The 17,688-nt window shown below is 56.8% G+C and overlaps 1 protein-coding gene across 5 annotated transcripts in view; it reads left to right on the top strand.

Moving 5' to 3' along the window:
- PEMT (phosphatidylethanolamine N-methyltransferase) overlaps positions 1 to 17,688 on the top strand; it is a 93,151-nt gene that overhangs the window by 20,887 nt on the left and 54,576 nt on the right. For 2 of the 5 annotated variants that reach the window (XM_055386034.2, XM_055386039.2), the window contains one exon: positions 706 to 813. In XM_055386034.2, coding sequence (XP_055242009.1) covers positions 706 to 813 — 108 coding nt within the window. Of the gene's footprint in view, positions 1 to 552; positions 629 to 705; positions 814 to 17,688 lie in introns of those variants that run through there. The other 3 variants (XM_055386036.1, XM_055386037.1, XM_055386032.2) reach the window with 3 other exon arrangements.

Genomic DNA, 17,688 nt, shown 5'->3' with positions numbered 1-17,688 from the left:
CTAGTGCTTTTAACTGCTGTAGTTTAGCTGCTGTAGGAATGGGCCATGGGTTTTTTGGGTTTTTTTCTTCATTTCTTTGGTTGCTGGACACCTAAGTTGTTTGTCATTGTTCCTGACGTTTTCATGCAAGATGATGGCGGGGCGGGGGCAGTGTCCACGTGCCCCCCGTATGCGGGTGGCATGGCCGGGATGTGGGCACACACTTTTTCAGTTTACCCCGCCCCATTCACACCCTCGCATGCACTCAAGATTGTCCCCTGTGGAGTGTGGGCGAGGAGAGGCACACCACTATTGTTTTAATTTGCTTTTACCTGATTCCTGGTAGGTTGAGCATCTCTTCACATTTATCTCAGCTGCTTGGGTTTCCTCTGGGGCCTCTGAGAACCCTCATCCAGGAGGGTCTCGGTCACACCAGGGTTGGTGTCACCTCCCTTCAGGGTGCCAGGCACCCCTCTTCAGAGGTGCTGATTTCCTCATCTGGCATCCAGGCGCATTTCTGCGGCCGCCCTCCCAGGACGTGACACAGCTCATTAGGTTTCAGCTTTTTATCTTCCCTTTTATGAGACTACACTGTAGTAACCTTTGCCAGACTTGGATGTTCCCAGGCCTCCCAGCGTGTTCCCAGACGGTAACTTTTTCTCTGACTCCTGGGGGCTCACAGGCCCTGCTGTGTCTGGGTGGTGCTGATGCTATCTGTCCCTGCAGGCAGACTTCTGCGTTATGACCCGGCTGCTGGGCTACGTGGACCCCCTGGATCCCAGCTTTGTGGCTGCCGTCATCACCATCACCTTCAATCCGCTGTACTGGAATGTGGTAAGTGATGTGCCTGACACTGTCCAGATGGGAGTATCCCACTGCTCGGTGAGCCCCACATGCAGGGGATCGCGGTGGTTGCTGCTGGCTGGCCAGACAGACAGACAGCTCTGCTCTTCCCTCCCATGTCTGTCGCTGGCTGGTGTGGAGTACTAGGCGCTTCCTGCCGTCTTGCCTTGGGGATCCAGCAGCCATTGGGCTGCCCAGGCTGGCGTCAGGATGGTCCAGGACTGTAGGGGTGGCCCTCCTACCCTCACAAGAACCTGCAGGAGAACGCTGCCCCATGGTGGGGCTGCCATTGGTCACATGTGCCTGGCAATCTGGTGGCCTTCCCATGCATGAAGTGGGTTGCCCAGGAAGTAGGGGCTCTCTTCCCTCTCTGCCATGTCACACAGTAAAGCCACTTGCTTGTGAATCTCCCACCCCTCGTGTGTTCCACAAACATGGTTATTTTTCCCACATGAGGCTTCCTGCAAAACGGCCTGCGCATTCCGGACCTAGGCGAGCTGGGTGGCAGGAGCAAGCCGGCATGAGTTGAAAGGAAGCCACCAGCGTGGCACCAGCTCGTGATGGGTGCCAGGGGATGTTTGGGTGCCCGGGCACCAGCACCGAGGGGTGGGTGGACTGCGTGGGAAGTGGGCTCTGGGCCCTTTGAGGAAAGTGTGGGAGGGGAGGGCCGTCGGTTCCTTCTTCAGCCTTTCTGAGATGCCCCCCACACCTCCCAGACTGTGGGGTGAAGCTCTTGGGGTTCCTGGCCCGCTCTCCCAAGGCTGTCTCTGGGGGGTGCTTCTGGGCTGCTTCCCGGGGATCCTGCTGGGGGAGTGGGTGGTCCTGGGGCTCAGTGGGGGTTGGGCTTGCTGATGCAGAGCCCTGAGCGTCCTGTGATCACCCCCGAGGCTAATCTGCAGAGTAAGGCCAAGATCAGCGTCAGCAGCACATTGTTCCAGACAGTTTTCATTTAAGGTGAACCCTTGATCCCAGGGCAGAACAGGACATGTTTTTCATTTAGTTTATGACTTGAGATTTTTCTCCATCTGGTGAGAGAAGTGGGTGGGGGCCAGCCTGCTCATGTCAAAGACAGTGCATTCCAAAGAATGCCCTGTTCCTGCTGTCCTGAACATGCTGGACACACTCCGAGGATGGATGCTCTGGCGGCCCACAAGGGAGGGGCTTCGAGGGGAGGTCCAGAGGTGGGAGTGAGACTGGCGAGCTTGGTGTAGCTAAACACAGGCCTCCCGGACACCCCTTTCTCCTGAGAAGCCTTGGCTGGGCTGGGGAGCACCTGTACTCTCAGCCACACCATCCCCAGCTGGCCCCAACCTCCTGACATGGGCCCCTGGAGCCAGGGCTGCGGCCACAGTGCCTGGCCATCCTGGCGTTTCCTCCCACTGCCTGGCCTGCATGCTTCCCCTCTCCTTTCACCTTTGCACACACCCAGCATGCCAGAGATATGAGGTGGTGAAGGGTGAGGAGGGTGTTTGGAGGCTGAAAAATGGTCCTGCAAAGACGTCCACATCCTGTGAAGGTCTCTTATATGGCACACACACAAGGGTCTTTGCAGACGTGATGAAGTCAAGGAGCTTGAGCTGGGGAGATGGCCCTGAGTTACCCAGGTGGGCCCTAAGTGCCATTGTGTGTGTCCTTTTAACAATGGAGTGGCACAGGGACATTGAAACACAGGAGTGTCTCTTGTCACCATGGAGGCAGAGGCTGGAGTGACCAAGCCACTAGCCAAGGAAGGCCAGGCCCACCAGAAGCTGGAAGAAGCAAAAAATGGAGTCTCCCCCAGAGCCTCTGGTGGAAGCACAGCCCAGTCGGCACCTTGATTTTGGCCCAGTGGTAACTGATTGGGGATTGCTGTTGTTTTCAGCCCCTAAGTTGGTGGTCATTTGTTACAGCAGCCACAGGAAGTGAGGCCAGGGTATTTAAAAAGCCAAAGACCCCTGCTGGAAGACGTTGTGGGCCTAACCCTTGGAGTGTTGGGTGTGCCACACTCTTTGCTGTCCACAGTCCTTCTCTGAGGGAGATGCTGGGCTCTTACAGCTGGAGGAGGTCCCTGCCCTCTGGCTTCCTGCATGCCTGACGTAGACCAGCAGTCATTGAGGTACATATGGGTCTCCCAGCACTGGGAGCTTGGCTGGCTGAATGCATAGCAGGTCCTGAGGACGCTTTTATTTATGCACAAGCCCCCTCAGGTCACTTCCCACTAGCCTAGCCAACAGTGTGTTTTTAAAGTGCAGTTCATTGTGAAGGTTCTCAGTGGCTCGCGAATGGCAGAGTGGTTAAGATGCAGTAAGATTTGGCTGGGCGCAGTGGCCCACGCCTGTAATCCCAGCACTTTGGGAGGCTGAGGTGGGTGGATCACCTGAGGTCAGGAGTTCGAGACCAGCCTGGCCAACATAGTGAAACCTCATCTCTACTAAAAATACAAAAATTTAGCCGGATGTGGTGGTGTACGCCTGTAGTCCCAGCTACTCGGGAGGCTGGGGCAGGAGAATCTCTTGAACCCAGGAGGCGGAGGTTGCAGTGAGCCGAGATGGCACCACTGTACTCCAGCCTGGGTTACAGAGTGAGACTCTGTCTTAAAAAAAAAAAAAAAAAAAAAAAAAAAAAAAGATGCAGTAAGATTTGGAAGACAGTATGTGTCTGTGTGTTTGGCATACGGTTTTTTTTTTTTTTTTTTTTGGTCATAAGCTTTTGATTAGTCTCATTTTGAGAAAGTTTTTCACTGGAACAGTTTGTGGTCATTAGTGGCAGAGGGAGCGAGCTCTTCAAAGTGGTTTCAAAAGGAGAAAAGTTAAGAAACATGTTGCAGTTCTGTGGGCTGCTGCCGGGGAGAGTATCCGGACGACATCTGGAGTGGGATGACGAGGCCCAGCTCTGTGATGCCAGAAGCCCAGTGGGTGGATCAGTTGAGCCAAGGAGTTGGAGACCATCCTGGGGAACATGGCAAAACCCTGCCACTACAAAAAATACAAAAATTAGCCGTGTGTGGTGGTGTGCACCTGTAGTCCCAGCTACTGGGTTGGCTGAGGTAGGAGAATCACTTGAACCCGGGAGGTCGAGGCTGCAGTGAGCTGTGATCACACTACTGCACTCCAGCCTGGGCGACAGAGCAAGACCCTGTCTTAAAAAACAAAAACAAAGACAGGCCAACAGGCCACAACCAGGGAAGCACTTAAATAACTTAATAGTTATCAATGCAGTTGTCCCTGGGTATCCATAAGGGATTGGTTCCAGTTCCCCGTGGATACCAAAATCGGCAGATGCTCAGGTCCCTGATGGGAAACAATGTTGTATTCGAGTATAATGTATGCCTACCCTCCCATATACTTCACATCATCTCTAGATTACTTATCATACCCAAGACAGTGTACATGCTGGGTAGTTACACTGTATTATTTTTTGTGTTATTACTTTTTGTTTTTATTTTTTTCCTGAATTTTTCTTTTCTTTTTTTTTTTTTTTTTTTGAGACAGCATCTCACTCTGTTGCCCAGGCTGGAGTGCAGTGGCGTGATCTTGGCTTACTGCAACCTCTGCCTCTCAGGTTCAAGCGATTCCCCTGCCTCAGCCTCCCAAGTAGCTGGGGATTACGGGGGCCTGCCACCAAGCCCAGCTAATTTTTTTGTAGTTTTAGTAGAGATGGGGTTTCACCATCTTGGCCAGGCCTTGTGATCCACCTGACTCGGCCTCCCAAAGTGCTGGGATTATAGGCGTGAGCCACCGCGCCAGGCCTTTTTTTTCTTTTTGAGACAGAGTCTTGCTCTGTTGCCCAGGCTGGAGTGCAGTGGCACGATCTCGGCTCACTGCAACCTCCACCTCCCAGGTTCAAGTGGTTCTCCTGCCTCAGCCTCCTGAGTAGCTGGGATTACAGGCATGCACCACTGTGCCTGACTAATTTTTGTATTTTTAGTAGAGACAGGGTTTCACCATGTTGGCAGGGCTGGTCTCGAACTCCTGACCTCAGGTGATCTGTCCGCGTTGGCCTCCCAAAGTGCTGGGATTACAGGCATGAGCCACTGCACCTGGCTCTTGAATATTTATATCTGCAGTTGCTGCGGAGGGCTGGCTGGTGGTGGCGGGACTCATGCTCAGGTGTTGTGCCCAGTGCATGTCATGCAGTATTTCAATGAATCTTCACAGCAAATGCTGTTAATATCCCCTTTGGAGACTGAAGCTTGAAGAGGTTCATTCATACATTCTTCAAATGTTTATTGAGCATCTACTGTGTGCTGGGCACCATCCCGGCCCCTGGCCCTCACGCAGCAGCTTCAGTGGTGAATGAATGTATAGCACTGCCGGTGACACAGCAGGCAAGGGGAGGGACAGACGGGGGTGGTGGTCAGGGAAGGCCTCTCTGATGGGTGTCCTTTCACCAGAAACCTGATTCTCATGCAGGAGGGCCCTCAGGTGTCTGAGGAAGAGCATTCTGTCAGGAAAACACAAGTGCAAAAGTCCTGGGGCACTCTGAGTGTCCTCGGAGGTTTTAAGGGACAGCTGCTGCTGGAGCCAGGCAGAGGGAGAATGGAGGAGCAGGACGGAGAGGTGGCTGGGGACGGTGGTGCAGGCCTTGCGGGCCATGGGGAGAGACATTCCATGGACTCTGAGCTGGGAGCCATTGCAGAGGTGGCATGATCTGAGTCAGTTTCAAGGTCACTGCACCAAGGACAGAGGAGAAGAGGCAAAGGTGGAGCTGAGAGGCCAGCAGGCCCCAGATGGCAGCTTGACCACAGTGGGACTGGCGGAGGTGGGAGCAGTGACCAGGGAGAGCTGAGAGAGGCGGCTTGGCCAGCCCATGGTTGGGCCTGAGTGACCTGTGGGAGGCAAGGCCGTTGGCTGCCCTGGGGCAACCGTGGGAGGAGAGGCTTGTGGAGGAAGAGCTCGGTTTTGCCTGTGTCAGACACGGATGTCCTTGGGCTCCAGACAGTGTGAGAAGGCCAGGCATGGTGGCTCATGCCTGTAATCCCAAGCACTTTGGGAGGCCAAGGCAGGCGGATCGCTTGAGCCCAGGAGTTCGAAACCAGCCCGGGCAACGTGGTGAAATGTCATCTCTGTAAAAATGCAAAATTTAGCCAGGTGTGGTGGTGAGCACCGGCTACTGGGAAGGCTGAGGTGGGTGGGTCACTTGAGCTCTGGGGGTCAAGGCTGCCATGAGTTGTGCTCAAGCCACTGAACTCCAGTTTGGGTGGCAGAGTGAGACCCTGTATCAGAAAAAAAAAAAAAAAGAAACCCCAAAACAAAACAGACTGTGTGTGAGTCTGGACTCCTGGGGAACTGGGGGCACTGGAGAGGGGCATTGGCCCCAGGCCCACTGTGTGCCTTTCTGGGCTGTGGCTCTAGGGAGTGTTTTCCCAGCATTGGGCTGGGGTGCTGCCCGCTTCTGCTCATCAGCACCCACTCCGTCCCTTCCCTCTTCCCTCCGAGGCTTCCTAGGTGAGCCACCTGCTCCCACCCCTCCCTCCACCTGGCCAGCTGGCATCTCCTCCACTCTGTTGGAACATTTCTTCCCAAGGCCTCCTCCTGCTCTTCCTTGTTCAGACCATGGGAGGCTTTCCCGGCCTTCTCTTTCTGGGTCTTTGGGGGAGTTCACACTGCGGACCCTCACTCTTCCTGGAGACCGGCCTTCCTGTGCGCCACGATGCTTTTCTGGCTCTCTTCCTGCTCTTCTTGTGAATTCTGCTTCCTCCACCTGATGTTCATTTGCTCAGCGAATAGTCACCGAAAACCTGCCATGCACCAGGCACTGTGTGTGTCCTCAGAGAGTGAATGACCTCTGTCCTTCCAGAGCACAGATATGTTTGTAATGAACACTGTGATAAGGGCTCAGGAAACAAAGATCTTGGTGTCACAGAGGGACTGACAGGCTTTTCCCTCTGTCATCTGAGTCTCAGTCTGTGGCCTGGACTCCTCAGGGCTTCAGGACCTTGGGTCCAGGCACTGTGGCCCTACGTGGGAGTCTCCAGTCTCCAAAGGGAGCCCCTGCCAAGACCTCCCCAATGTTCTGTTCTTTCCCTATCGCTCCAGATGCCAGGGCAGTGGTCCAAGGACCAGCATGGACTCCCTCTTCTCACCTGCCCCCGGATCTGTACCCTCGCGGACTCCACCTGGCTTCATGCCATCACCCCCGCCAGATCACCAGCAGCAGCTGCTTGCAGCCAGTCTCCCCACTGCTCCTCTCTAGCCACTCTTGAGGGCCATGCTCAGAGGTCCCCAGGTCTTCCAGGAAGTGGAACTTTTCCCCTGTCCCGGGAGGCCCTTCTGGCAGGCGTCCTCCCACCTGTATCCTCAGTCATCCCAGGTCTTGGGCCTTCCTGGGTGATCTGGCTTCTCTTGTGCAAGGCTGCCCACAGACCTTTGTTACCGTAGCTTGGAGTGGTCCTTGTCAGGTGTCCCCTCCCTCATGCCTCCCCACCCTGCCCTCTCTGACTCAGGGTTGCTGACTTTTGGGGCCATCCCTGGCACTACAGGTGTCCAGCAATGTCCCCGGCCTCTGCCCACTAGATGTCAGTAGTACCCCAAGCCCAGGCCATCTGAGTGGTTTCCAGACATTGCCTGATGTCCCTTGAGGGGCATGGCTGCCTGGGCGTTCTGAGTACCTACCCCTCAGCACAGCCTGCCATACCTGCTGTCACTGTTTGTCTCTCACTGTCCTCTTAGTCAGAGCATCCCAGGAGCATCCTAAGAGAGTTGAAGCGGAGCCTGCTCTGCTTCTGTGTCCCCAATCCTGGCATGTGCAGTGCTCCGGGTGGCAGCTGCTGCCTGACCTTCTGTGTCAAGGAGGGTAGGGCACCTGTTGTAGCTCAGTGCCTGTGCCCAGCACCATGCCTGGCAGAAATGGATGTCCAGGCAGTGTTTATTGGCTTTGTAAGTGTGGATTGCCCATTGACTGGTTTTCTGCAGTGGCACCTGGTGGACAAGGTGAGGCTCCATTGTGCCAGGTTCTATGCACACCCCGACTTTGTGAAATAAAGCACTGCATGGAGGTAAAGAGCAGCAGTCATTTGTAGCAGGCTCAGCAATTCCTGGCATCGTAGTGAAGATAAGATAGGCAGCCTGTGCCACTCCAGCTCCCGGAGCCCCCCTGCTTGCCCTGCCCTGCCATGCCCTGTGTTGTCCCGAGGGAGCCAGCACGGGAGGCACAGCAGCTGCCTTGAGCAGTTATTTACAAGAGCAAAGTGTGCACATGCTTTGGTATTTTAACTTTATTGAAGACCAGTTGCATGTAACCAACATCAAAGCTGCTGGAGACATAGCAAGTTGGAACCCTACTTCCAACCTAGAAGGATTTCTAGGCAGAGTTGCCTGTGTCTGACTTCCCTTCCTCACTGGGACCCTGTAAACCTGAAGGGGAGCTGTAAGGAATCCTGCCAAGACGGCAGATGCACACGGGGTCACGCCGGTTTCCTCCAGCCTTGGGAGGGTGCTTCCTGGTGCCTTTGTTTGTCCCCTTCCAAGCCCTGCGTGGCCACCCTGCTTTCTGCTCTCCCTGGGTGCCTGGCTCTCATGTGCAGGTCTTTGCTTGGGGACACCCAAGTCCATCCTCAAGGTCAGTGTGCAGCTCCTCCCCTCTGAGGCCCCTCTCTCCCACGGTGCACCCTGCCCAAGACCTCTCGCTCCATTGGGCCGGGGGCGGCTCCTGCACATGTGCTCCAGGGAGGAAAGGCATTTGACAGGTCAGCTGCAGACAGGCGTTCTGACACTCACTGTCAACCAGACCAAAGCCCCAGCCCTTGGCCCTGCAGAGGATACCTATAGAGGGCAGCAGGCCTTATGTCTGTATCAGGACGCTGACCTGTCCCTCTGGCCGGGGCCTTTCCTGCTTTTAGCCTGAGAGTCTCTTTCCCTGGAACCCAAGTCAGTCCTGGGCAGAACAGGACAGTTGGCCACTGTAGTCTGGAGAGTTGTTTGGGAAGAGGCAGCTTTTCCTTTCTGGGAGGTGAGAGTCCACTTGCTGCGCTGGGCCGCTGGCTGGGCCTGGGGTTTCCTGGGCCTGGATGTTTGACCTGCTGGCTGGTACTGGCAGCAGCTGCACCCCAGGGTGGCCAGACGGTAGGTGGCGCTGTGGGCAAGGTGAGGTGTGCTTCTCCTGGCTCCTGGGAGGAGGAAGAGGAGGAGGAGGAGAAGGAAGAAAAGGTGTGGGTGCTCCTGCCTCACCTCAGTCACCTCCTCACCTGCAGCTCCCTCACCTGCCTACCACCCTTAGTGTGAGTTTGCTGCTGCTGCTGCCTCAGTTTCCATTTTCAGATCCCCAGCCAGCGGTCTATGGCTCGTTTCTGAGTGCCCCAAGGGATCCCTCCAGGTGCCGGAAAAGCCGACCTTGTAGGTGCTATGGGATCAGCCCAGGCCCTGTACCCTTGTCATTCACATCCCCTTCCTGGGCATCGGTTTTTCCATTTGTAAAGTGAGGACGCTCAGCTGAGGCCCCATGTAGCTCTGAAATGCTGCAATCCCTGCGCTTTACCAAGTCCTGGCTCTGGGGCAGCTCTGTGCCGGGACGGGACCCTGCCCTCCTGGGCTGGCACTGGATTAACAAGGTCAGATTGGACATTAGATGTTACATAGAAAAATCAGCATTTGGTTAATAAGAAAGCTCACAACTTATTAACCAAGGAGTTACGGAGAGAGCATAACCAGGTAATGCGTGGGGAGACAGGGTCGTGGGGGCTGGAGGAGGTGATGGTGGGCCATAGGCAGGGCAGCACTTGGCCCACGTGGGCTTTTTGGAGGAGTCATAGGGGAAGGGTGGGCAGGAGTTGAGGCCAAGGAAAGGGATATGAGTGTAGACAGAAGGTGGACTACAGGTGGGCCTGGGGCTTGTGAGGGAGGACCCCAAGTGCATACCTGCAATCTGGACTGTCTGCTCAAGGATGGTGGCATGTGTGTGTGTGTGTATGTGTGTGAGTGTGTGCATGTGTGTGAGTGTGTGTGTGTCAGAAGTTAGGATGGGGGCATGAGCCAAACTGTCTGAGACCCTTGCTTCCATCTGGCTCAGAAATCTGGCTCCCAGGGCATGGCCGCATATCCAATGGGCTCCAAGCCAGTGTTTCTGGACCAGAAAGCGTCGTCCTCTGCCAGGGCCTCTTGCACTTGCGGGAAAGCTGAGCTGAGCTGGGCTTACTGGCGGAGCCTGTGGCACAAGAAGGGTTTTTCTTTGAGCAGAGCCAGCTGGCTCATCAGGCCTGACTGAGACCTTGGCTCTAGGAGCACAGGGCTCTTGTCTCTTCAGACCAGTGTCACCTAAGATACTGTGGCCCTCCTAGCTCTCCCCCGCTCCTGTCTGGGCTGTGCTCACAGCTGGACTCCTGCAGAACGAATGGCAGGTCTAGCTTCAGCTCCATGGCTGGGGACAGTCAGTGCCTTGTCCCCAGTGCCCACGCTCACTCCCCTGGCCCCTTGATGTTGGGTCTCAAGTGCAAGCCATTCCACGGCACATGAGTGTGGGATCTTTCAGAGCCAGGCAGTGGACGTGGGCTTTTAGCTGGCAACAGCCCTGCTGCCCCTGGGGCACTGCCTGCCTCTGAATGGCAGCTGAGCTGGGCAGCAGCATTGCTCTGTGTGCTGCTGGCACTGGCCTGGTGGGGAGCCTCTGCTATCAGGCTAGGGCTAACTTTAGAATTGTGGTGCCCGAGCAACGTGGTGACAAAGTGTACAACAAGGTGTCTCGAACTGGGTCAGCTCACAGCCTGTGCCAGGATGGCTGGGAGTGACATGGACAGGAACAAAAGGGAGGGGAGAGGGAGCGCACTCCCACCTGAAGCCTGGCAGGCAGGATCCCCACTGAGCCGATCTCTTCCGCTGAGCCGGCCCATCCCTCCCTGTAGGTTCCTCATACTCCAGAGATGGCTGGGTGGGACCCAAGCGTGTCTTCCCTGGATGATTTATTTTTGGTTCTGGCATTTACAGCATGATGAAGGCTATTGGACACCGCTAGCGTGAGCAGAATCACCCTAACCAAAAGGCAGCGTGCGGCCCTGGGCAGTAGGGTTTGGTGTAGACATCTCTCGGGATCCCTCCCACACTGAGGAGACGAGGCAGGGGACCCAGGCTGCCTTAGTTACTTTCCCTTTTCTTAGGCATTCCCAGTAGGTTGGGCCTCCTACTTCCACCTTTCTGTGGACCCGGCCGGTGGCCTTCAGGCTAAGCATGGCTGGTGAGGTTCGTTCGCGACCTGCCCCCTGCGCCCAGTTGGGTGCATCTCCTGAAACTTATCTCCCAGAGCTTGGGCCACCTGAGCCACCACTGTTCTGCAGACGCGTTCTTCTCCGTACTTCAGTGCCTTTGCACTTTCTGCTTCCTCCCCCTCGCCAGCTTTCCCGCCTTCACCTGGCTGCCTTGGCTCTTCCAGCCTGGCTTCCCTGAGCCCTGGCTCTGTGCAGACATGGCTGGGCCCTCCTCCCTGTGCCTTCCTGAACCCTGCGGCAGTGCTGAGCCCTAGCGCCGGGAACTGAGGTTGAAAGTGTGTGTTTTGCCTCCTGCCTAGACTGAGAGCTCTTGGAAACTAGGGGTGGGGTCTGAGGCACCTGTGGATGTCCCGGGCCTGGCCTGGTGCTATGAGGCATGGATGGTGAAGGGTGCCCTCTTTCCTGGAGGAGGAACCCTGAGGCGTCCCCAGGAAGCCATGCAACCAGGCACACTCACCCCCAACTCTACTGGGATCATGCACAACCCGCTTGGCTGTTCCCCACTTTCTCATGCCTTCTTTCTCTCCCTGTAAAACTCCCTGCCAGGCCCCAGGCCTGCACTGTCAGGAACTGAGATGCAGCCCAGCGGGGCCGTGTTATTTGCTTTACCCCATTCCTGGGTCTTCTTTGGAGGCTAAATGAAATTCCATGGACAATTTCCAAGGCATGAGTTTTTGTGTCATTTCACTGCTAACCTACTTGGTGACCCAAAACAAAACCCTTCCCTTGAGTCTGGAGGAGCAGCCTCTGCCCCACTTTGCTCAGAGGTGCAACAAGGCCTTCAGGAGGGAATGGGTGTAAAAGGGTTTGGGCTCCAAGGAGAAGCAGCTGCGGGAGCTGCCTGGCTGCTCCATCTCCAGAAGAGCTCTTGCATGAGTGGAAACACCCAGGCCTGCCTCTTTCAGCCACCGCTCCCAGCTTTAGGCCAAGCACTTTCACTTAGCCCCAGAAAACTCTTGCCCAGAAAATTCTCATGGCCTCTAGGGATACATCTTGGAGAGTACTTCTGTAGCTGGCGGCCCCTTTCTCTCCAGAAGTGCAGAGTCAGCCTGGGAGGGACAGCTTGAGACTCAGGAGCTGATGGATGTGCTCATTTGTGGCCAATGCCACAGGGCCACACAGTGGCAGCTGGTGTTGGGCTCTCCAGTGTCACGGATGCTGCTGCCAGGGTTCATCAGTTGCCCTAGAGGCAGCCCTGTTCCTGCCACCTGTCCTGACTCCCCGCCCTCCCCATTCCCTGCCAGGCGTGGCACAGTGAGACTTAGGTGGGCTCAGATAGGAGACGGTAAGTGCTAGGCTGCCCACTGGGCCTCCCGGTTCAGAAGATGCTGGGCTGAGAACACTGAGCTTCTGTTCCAGGGGAGTTTCCCTTGTTTGTGTTACTGCTGGACCTTGAGATGATTCCATCATTTTATTCAAAAAAGGGGACACTGGCCTGATGCAGAGGTGTGGTCTCTCTCCTGCAGGTGTTGGTGGCTGGTGAGCCTGGGCTGGCTGTGGGGACCCTTCGCTTACAGGCAAGGTGTGCTCTGGGCAGTGGGCAGAGATCTCAAGAGAAGCTGAAATGGGGGCAGAGCAGCCTGACTCAAAGGTCCTGGGGGAAGGGGGATGGAGAATCTGGTTGCCTGATGGGAAGTAGCCAATTTGGAGGGTCCTGAGGATGGACGCAGAGGGTGGGAGGTGGAGCCTGCAAAGATTCCCCAGCCACAGTTTTCAAAACCAGCTGTTGTCTCGCAAGGCACTGGCAGGCAGGCGCAGGGCTCTGCAGGTGTGCAAGAGGTTCCAGGCAGCCGCTGGGCTTACCCTCCTGGGAAGACATTTGTCCCACCATCCCATGCTGAAAATGACCCAAGGCAGGGACCCCACCCTGTGTGTGCAGTGCAGGGGTGTGTGTGCCTGGAGGCCTTTCTCCCAAGGCCCTCCCTGGCCAGGGCACCCCTACCAGGCTGAGTCCCACCTGTCCAGCTGACGTCACAGCCTCTTGCTTGAATTGGCATGGGCAGTGGGTGTGAGCCCCTCTGGTGAGGACAGCGTTGGCAGCTGCTAGGCACTGTCCCCCTTGGGCAGCTGTGGGAGCAGAGGGAAGAGAGACTGGGGGTACCCGCCTTCCCAGATGGAGCGGGCTGCTCATGGGACTTAGCTGGAGTTTCCAAGAAGACTGAGGTTTGGGGGTTGCTGTGAGCTGGCCGGATGTTGCTGAAGTGCCTCTGCCCTCTCTGGCCTCTGTGCCCTTGTCATGTGTAATTCTGTTCTGCACCGCCCTGCTGTGTAAACTTGGCAAGTTCTGGTCCCCTCTCCTGCTTGTAGTTTCCTGGGCTAAAATCAAAGGAGGTAAATTATCTCCCAAGGTCCTTTCCATTTCTGGATCCTCTGTTAATCCAAGGGAGATGGGGAAGAGGGCTTGGAAACAGCTGGATTCAGGGATGAAGATTCCACTGGGGGCAGAGGGGAGGCAGCATAAACCCCCCACCCAAGCCCCATACTCCATCTCCATTCCTCACTCCCTGCCAGGAGTAGAATGTGGGCAGGTAAGAGTCCCGGAGGGGTAAGAGCCATTGGTGGGAAGCAACTGTGGGACCAGTGCCGCCACCACTGCCCAAGGACCTGGTGTTCGATGCCGCATCCTCCCGGTGGCATCTGTGGCTCTTCTCCTTCCCCCTGACCCACCCATGCCTCCGCCCTGGGGCTGGTGGGATTGCTCTCAAAACCACCTTAGCCAAGAGGGCTCCTTCCCGAGACTCAGGAGGAAGAACATAGGGGACAGCCAGGCCTAAAGGGGCTGGGCAGGGGCTCTAGAGAATTAAAGCTGCCGAGGCCACAGCCCCGCCCTGTGAGGGCCTCACAAGCCCTGTGCAGGCCGAGTGCTAGAGACTCCCCTCTTCCAGGAGCCAGTGCCTTACTGGGGAGGCGGGCAGACTGTGCCCCACTCCTGGGTGAGGTGGGTGGGGCTGTGCTGGAGCTGGCTGCCCTAGTGGCCTCAGACCTGGCCATGTGTGTTCTTAGAAAGGCGTTTGGTCTTTCCTCTAAGATGAGCATAGCGTCCCTTCCTCAGGGTTGGCTGAGGAGCTTGGTGTGGGCAGCCGGGCTCCAGGCACACAGCGGCCCCAGTACACCTGTCGCTTTGCCTGCCACCCCCTTACGGTAGCAGCATGGTTGTAATAAAGCAATAAAGCCAGCGTGGATGGGCAATGTTGCTATTGCTATTAATGATCTTTGCTCATGAAATTTTTAGTCGCCTTTCTGGCCTTCCTCTATCTCAGGCCAAAACTGCCCCTTCTTCCTAAGGGGCACCCTGTGCTTCTTGCTGCAGAATCCTGGGGCTTCCCCCTTCGCATTTCCGTGGAACTGAGAGATGGCACCTCCCTGCGAGGTGGGGCTGAGAGGAGGCCCCTGCGGATGCGGTTATTGGAAGGGCTGAGGGGTCAGAGGCCAGGTTTGGCCCCACCAACGGCTGGCACCAATAACAACACCCATGTAGACCAGGTGTCTGCCCAGAAACCCCATGTACCTGAGGTCAGGAAGCCTCCCTGGGAGGTAGAGGTGCTGTTAAGGAGCAGCTGGTGGGAACCCCCAACGTGCTTCTCTCCGAGGGCTTCAGGGGCTCTTAGTCTGCCGGCTCCTCAGGCTGGGGCCTCCTGCACCCCTAGCGCCCACCCTCCCACTCTCCCCTGCTGCTGAGACAGATCTTGGAGCCTCGGCCAGGCTGTCCTAGTCACAAGGTAAGTGTCCAAGGCAGGCGTCAGAGTCACCAGCAGCCACTTGAGGCCTCCTTCCCGTTGAATTGAGAGGCATGGAAAAGGGAGCGTCTGTGAGGAAAGGATGGCTGCATGCAGGTTCCTTGTCAGGTGGGTGGGGACGTGGGACAGGCCTGACATCAGAGAAGCCACATGGGGCAGGGGGATGGGGAAACGGCCTCCTCTGGGCAGGGGTCTGGTGGGACCTGGGGGCATTTCTCTCTCTTTTTTTTTCTTGAGACAGACTCTTGCTCTGTCACCCAGGCTGGAGTGCAGTGGTGCGATCTCCACTCACTGCAAGCTCTGCCTCCCAGGTTCAAGAAATTCTCCCACCTCAGCCTCCCAAGTAGCTGGGACTACAGGTGTGTGCCACCATGCCCGACTAATTTTTGCAGTTTTACTAGAGACAAGGTTTCACCATGTTGGCCAGGCTGGTCTCAAACTCCTGACCTCAAGTGATCTGCCTGTCTCAGCCTCCCAAAGTGCTGGGATTACAGGTGAGCCACGGTGCCCGGCCAGGGGCAATTGTCTGCTCGAAGGCACATGTTCCCCAACAGCCTTTGAGCGTGGGATCAAGGGATTGCAGCTGTCTTGAGGGGCGGGACAGCCCGTGGCGAGGGACAGTGCCCTCCCCATCAGGAGCTCAGTGCTAACCGTGCCTCCACTGTGACTGTCACGGTGATCAGCCTCATAGTCATCATCAACACTCCTGCCACTGTCGTGGCTGCCGCTGCAGTGAGCTCAGTGCCTGAGACACAACACATGGATCCAGCGGATCCGATCTGCCTTAAGGGGCAGCACTGGTGTTACAGAAGCAGCAGCTGAAGGCCCGAGAAGTCACTTGACTTGTCAGGGCCTCGGCCGTGTGTGCAGAGCTGGTCCCGCCCTGTGCTTCATGCCCCCTATGCCTCTTACTGCCTGGTACATGGATGCATCATGGCAGGAAAGTGGAAAAACAGCCCCGAGCTGCAGCACGGCCAACTCCAATGGGCCAGAACGCCGGCCTCGCTGGCAGGAAGAGGCCCTCCAAGCACCTCTCGTGGATCCGGCCCAGATCCGGTCCTGAGGCCCCTCCCGCCGGAGCCTGGGGTGCCCTCACATGCCCTGCACCAACTTCGCAACAGCCCAGCTTCCCGGCTGCTGTGTGCCCTGCCTGTGTCAATATTATGACTGGACTTCCTGTGGGTCAGGCCGCACTTGGGGCGTCCACGTGAGGTAGCCACGTGGAAGTGGTACCCCCATGTCCTTGAGCCCACTGGAGTCTGTCCCCCTTGCCATCCTCAGGAGCCCGGTGCGTTTGTGCCCCCCTCCTCTCTCTGGGCCTCTCAGCACACAGGTCTGTCCTGCCTTTGATAGCAAGACAGACCTGGGCAAGGTTCCTGGCTTCTCCAAGCCTTGGTATTCTCATCTGTGACCCAGGCACAGCTGCCTGGCTGACTGTTGCAAGGGCTGGGATGGTGCCTGGAGTGGGTGGTGCCTGGAGCCAGCTCAGCGTCAGTGACCCTCGTCTGTTCCCTCTTCCCACCTCCAGCCTTACCGTCCGCTTCCCCCTCGGGCAGCCACCCCAGGGCATCTGTTGTGGAACTGCTCTGTGGGTTTTGTCCTTGATACCTTTCCAGGCTTCTTCAGGTTGGGCTCAGGCAGGGACTCAGGGGGACTTAGCTTCCAGCTTGCAGCCTCACCTCTTGGGTTCCGGCTGTGGCTGGCCATTCACTGTGCTAAGCTTCGTGCCTTGGCGTTCTTAACTGTGAAAGAGGGTTACCTGTAGGTTCCACCTCCTGGGTCGTGTGAGGATGTGACACACTCCGTGTGCAGCACAGGGAGCCAGGCAGAGTTGAAGCCTGATAAATGTGAGCTGGGAGTGGCTGTTGTCCTCTGGGCCCTGCCCCACGGTGCCCAGTAAATGTTTGATGACTGTGGTGTGTGTGGGTCCTGCCCATCATGTGAGACTCCCTGGAACCTGAGGCAAATAGGATTTGAGTGTGGGGTCTGGAGGAAGGGAGGAGAGAGGGGAGAGGAAGGCGCGGCCGGGGTCCTTGCTATCTTCAGTCACACTGCACACATTGCTGACTCCTAGACGTGTGTCAGGCCAGGCCCAGGGTTCAGGGATCCCAGGGCCCAGGGGATGGTTGGTTAAAGGCAGTCTTGGGAGCGGGAAGGACAAGCAGAAGCTCAGGCAGTGTGTAGGTGAGGGTGGGGTGAGGTGGAGGTAGGGAGGAGTGTCGAGGGGAGGCTGGACACCCTGCACCTGTGGCTAGGGCAGCAGGGAGCCTGTGTAGACATGCAGCTGGTGTGGACGGGAAGGGTGGCTTGGTTGGGACCTGTCACCCGGTCACCATGCTGCTCCTTGGCTAGGCAGGGCTATTCCTCAAGGGCCAGTTTGGTTAAAAGGTGATCATGTCTGCACAGATGTGGCTCCAAATTCCACCATCCCCAGGGGCCCGCGCCCCCATTCCCAGGTCTCTAACCCCTCCCCGGGGCCGGTGTGGTGAAGACAGCACAGTTTCTGGGCCCCAGGCAGCCCCTGTTGCTCCTTAGCTATGTGGCTTTGGATAGGTTACCTGCCTACCCTGTACCTCTGTCTCCTTTTCAGATAACCTCTGCCACAGCCTCTGCTGTGGCATTTGGTGATGAAATGAGACCATGTGTGCCAAGAGCTGGTCCAAGACCTGGCCCCGGCTGGCAAGTGGCGAGGATGGGGTGGCCCCTTGGTGTCTGCTCCTGCCTCCCAGGCAGGCAGCTCGGCCTGGCCCAGGGCACATTTCTCCTGCACCCAGGCACGTTCTTGCCTCTGGTGTCCCCGAGGCTGGGGCCTAGAGCCTTTCCGTCATACTTGGCACACTGGAGGCCTCCCTGTCTGCCTTCACCCGATGCCTGCCTTGACCATGTGATGGTCAAGGAGTGCACAGTGTACAGCACATGGGGTGCTGTGCAAAGGACATGCCCCAGCCAGGTCAC

The sequence above is a fragment of the Gorilla gorilla genome, chromosome 4 (assembly GCF_029281585.2).
Source record: "Gorilla gorilla gorilla isolate KB3781 chromosome 4, NHGRI_mGorGor1-v2.1_pri, whole genome shotgun sequence".
NCBI classification, from domain to species: domain Eukaryota; kingdom Metazoa; phylum Chordata; class Mammalia; order Primates; family Hominidae; genus Gorilla; species Gorilla gorilla.
The sequence above is the reverse complement of the archived record's forward strand: the minus strand, read 5'-3'. Positions and strand labels throughout refer to the sequence as shown.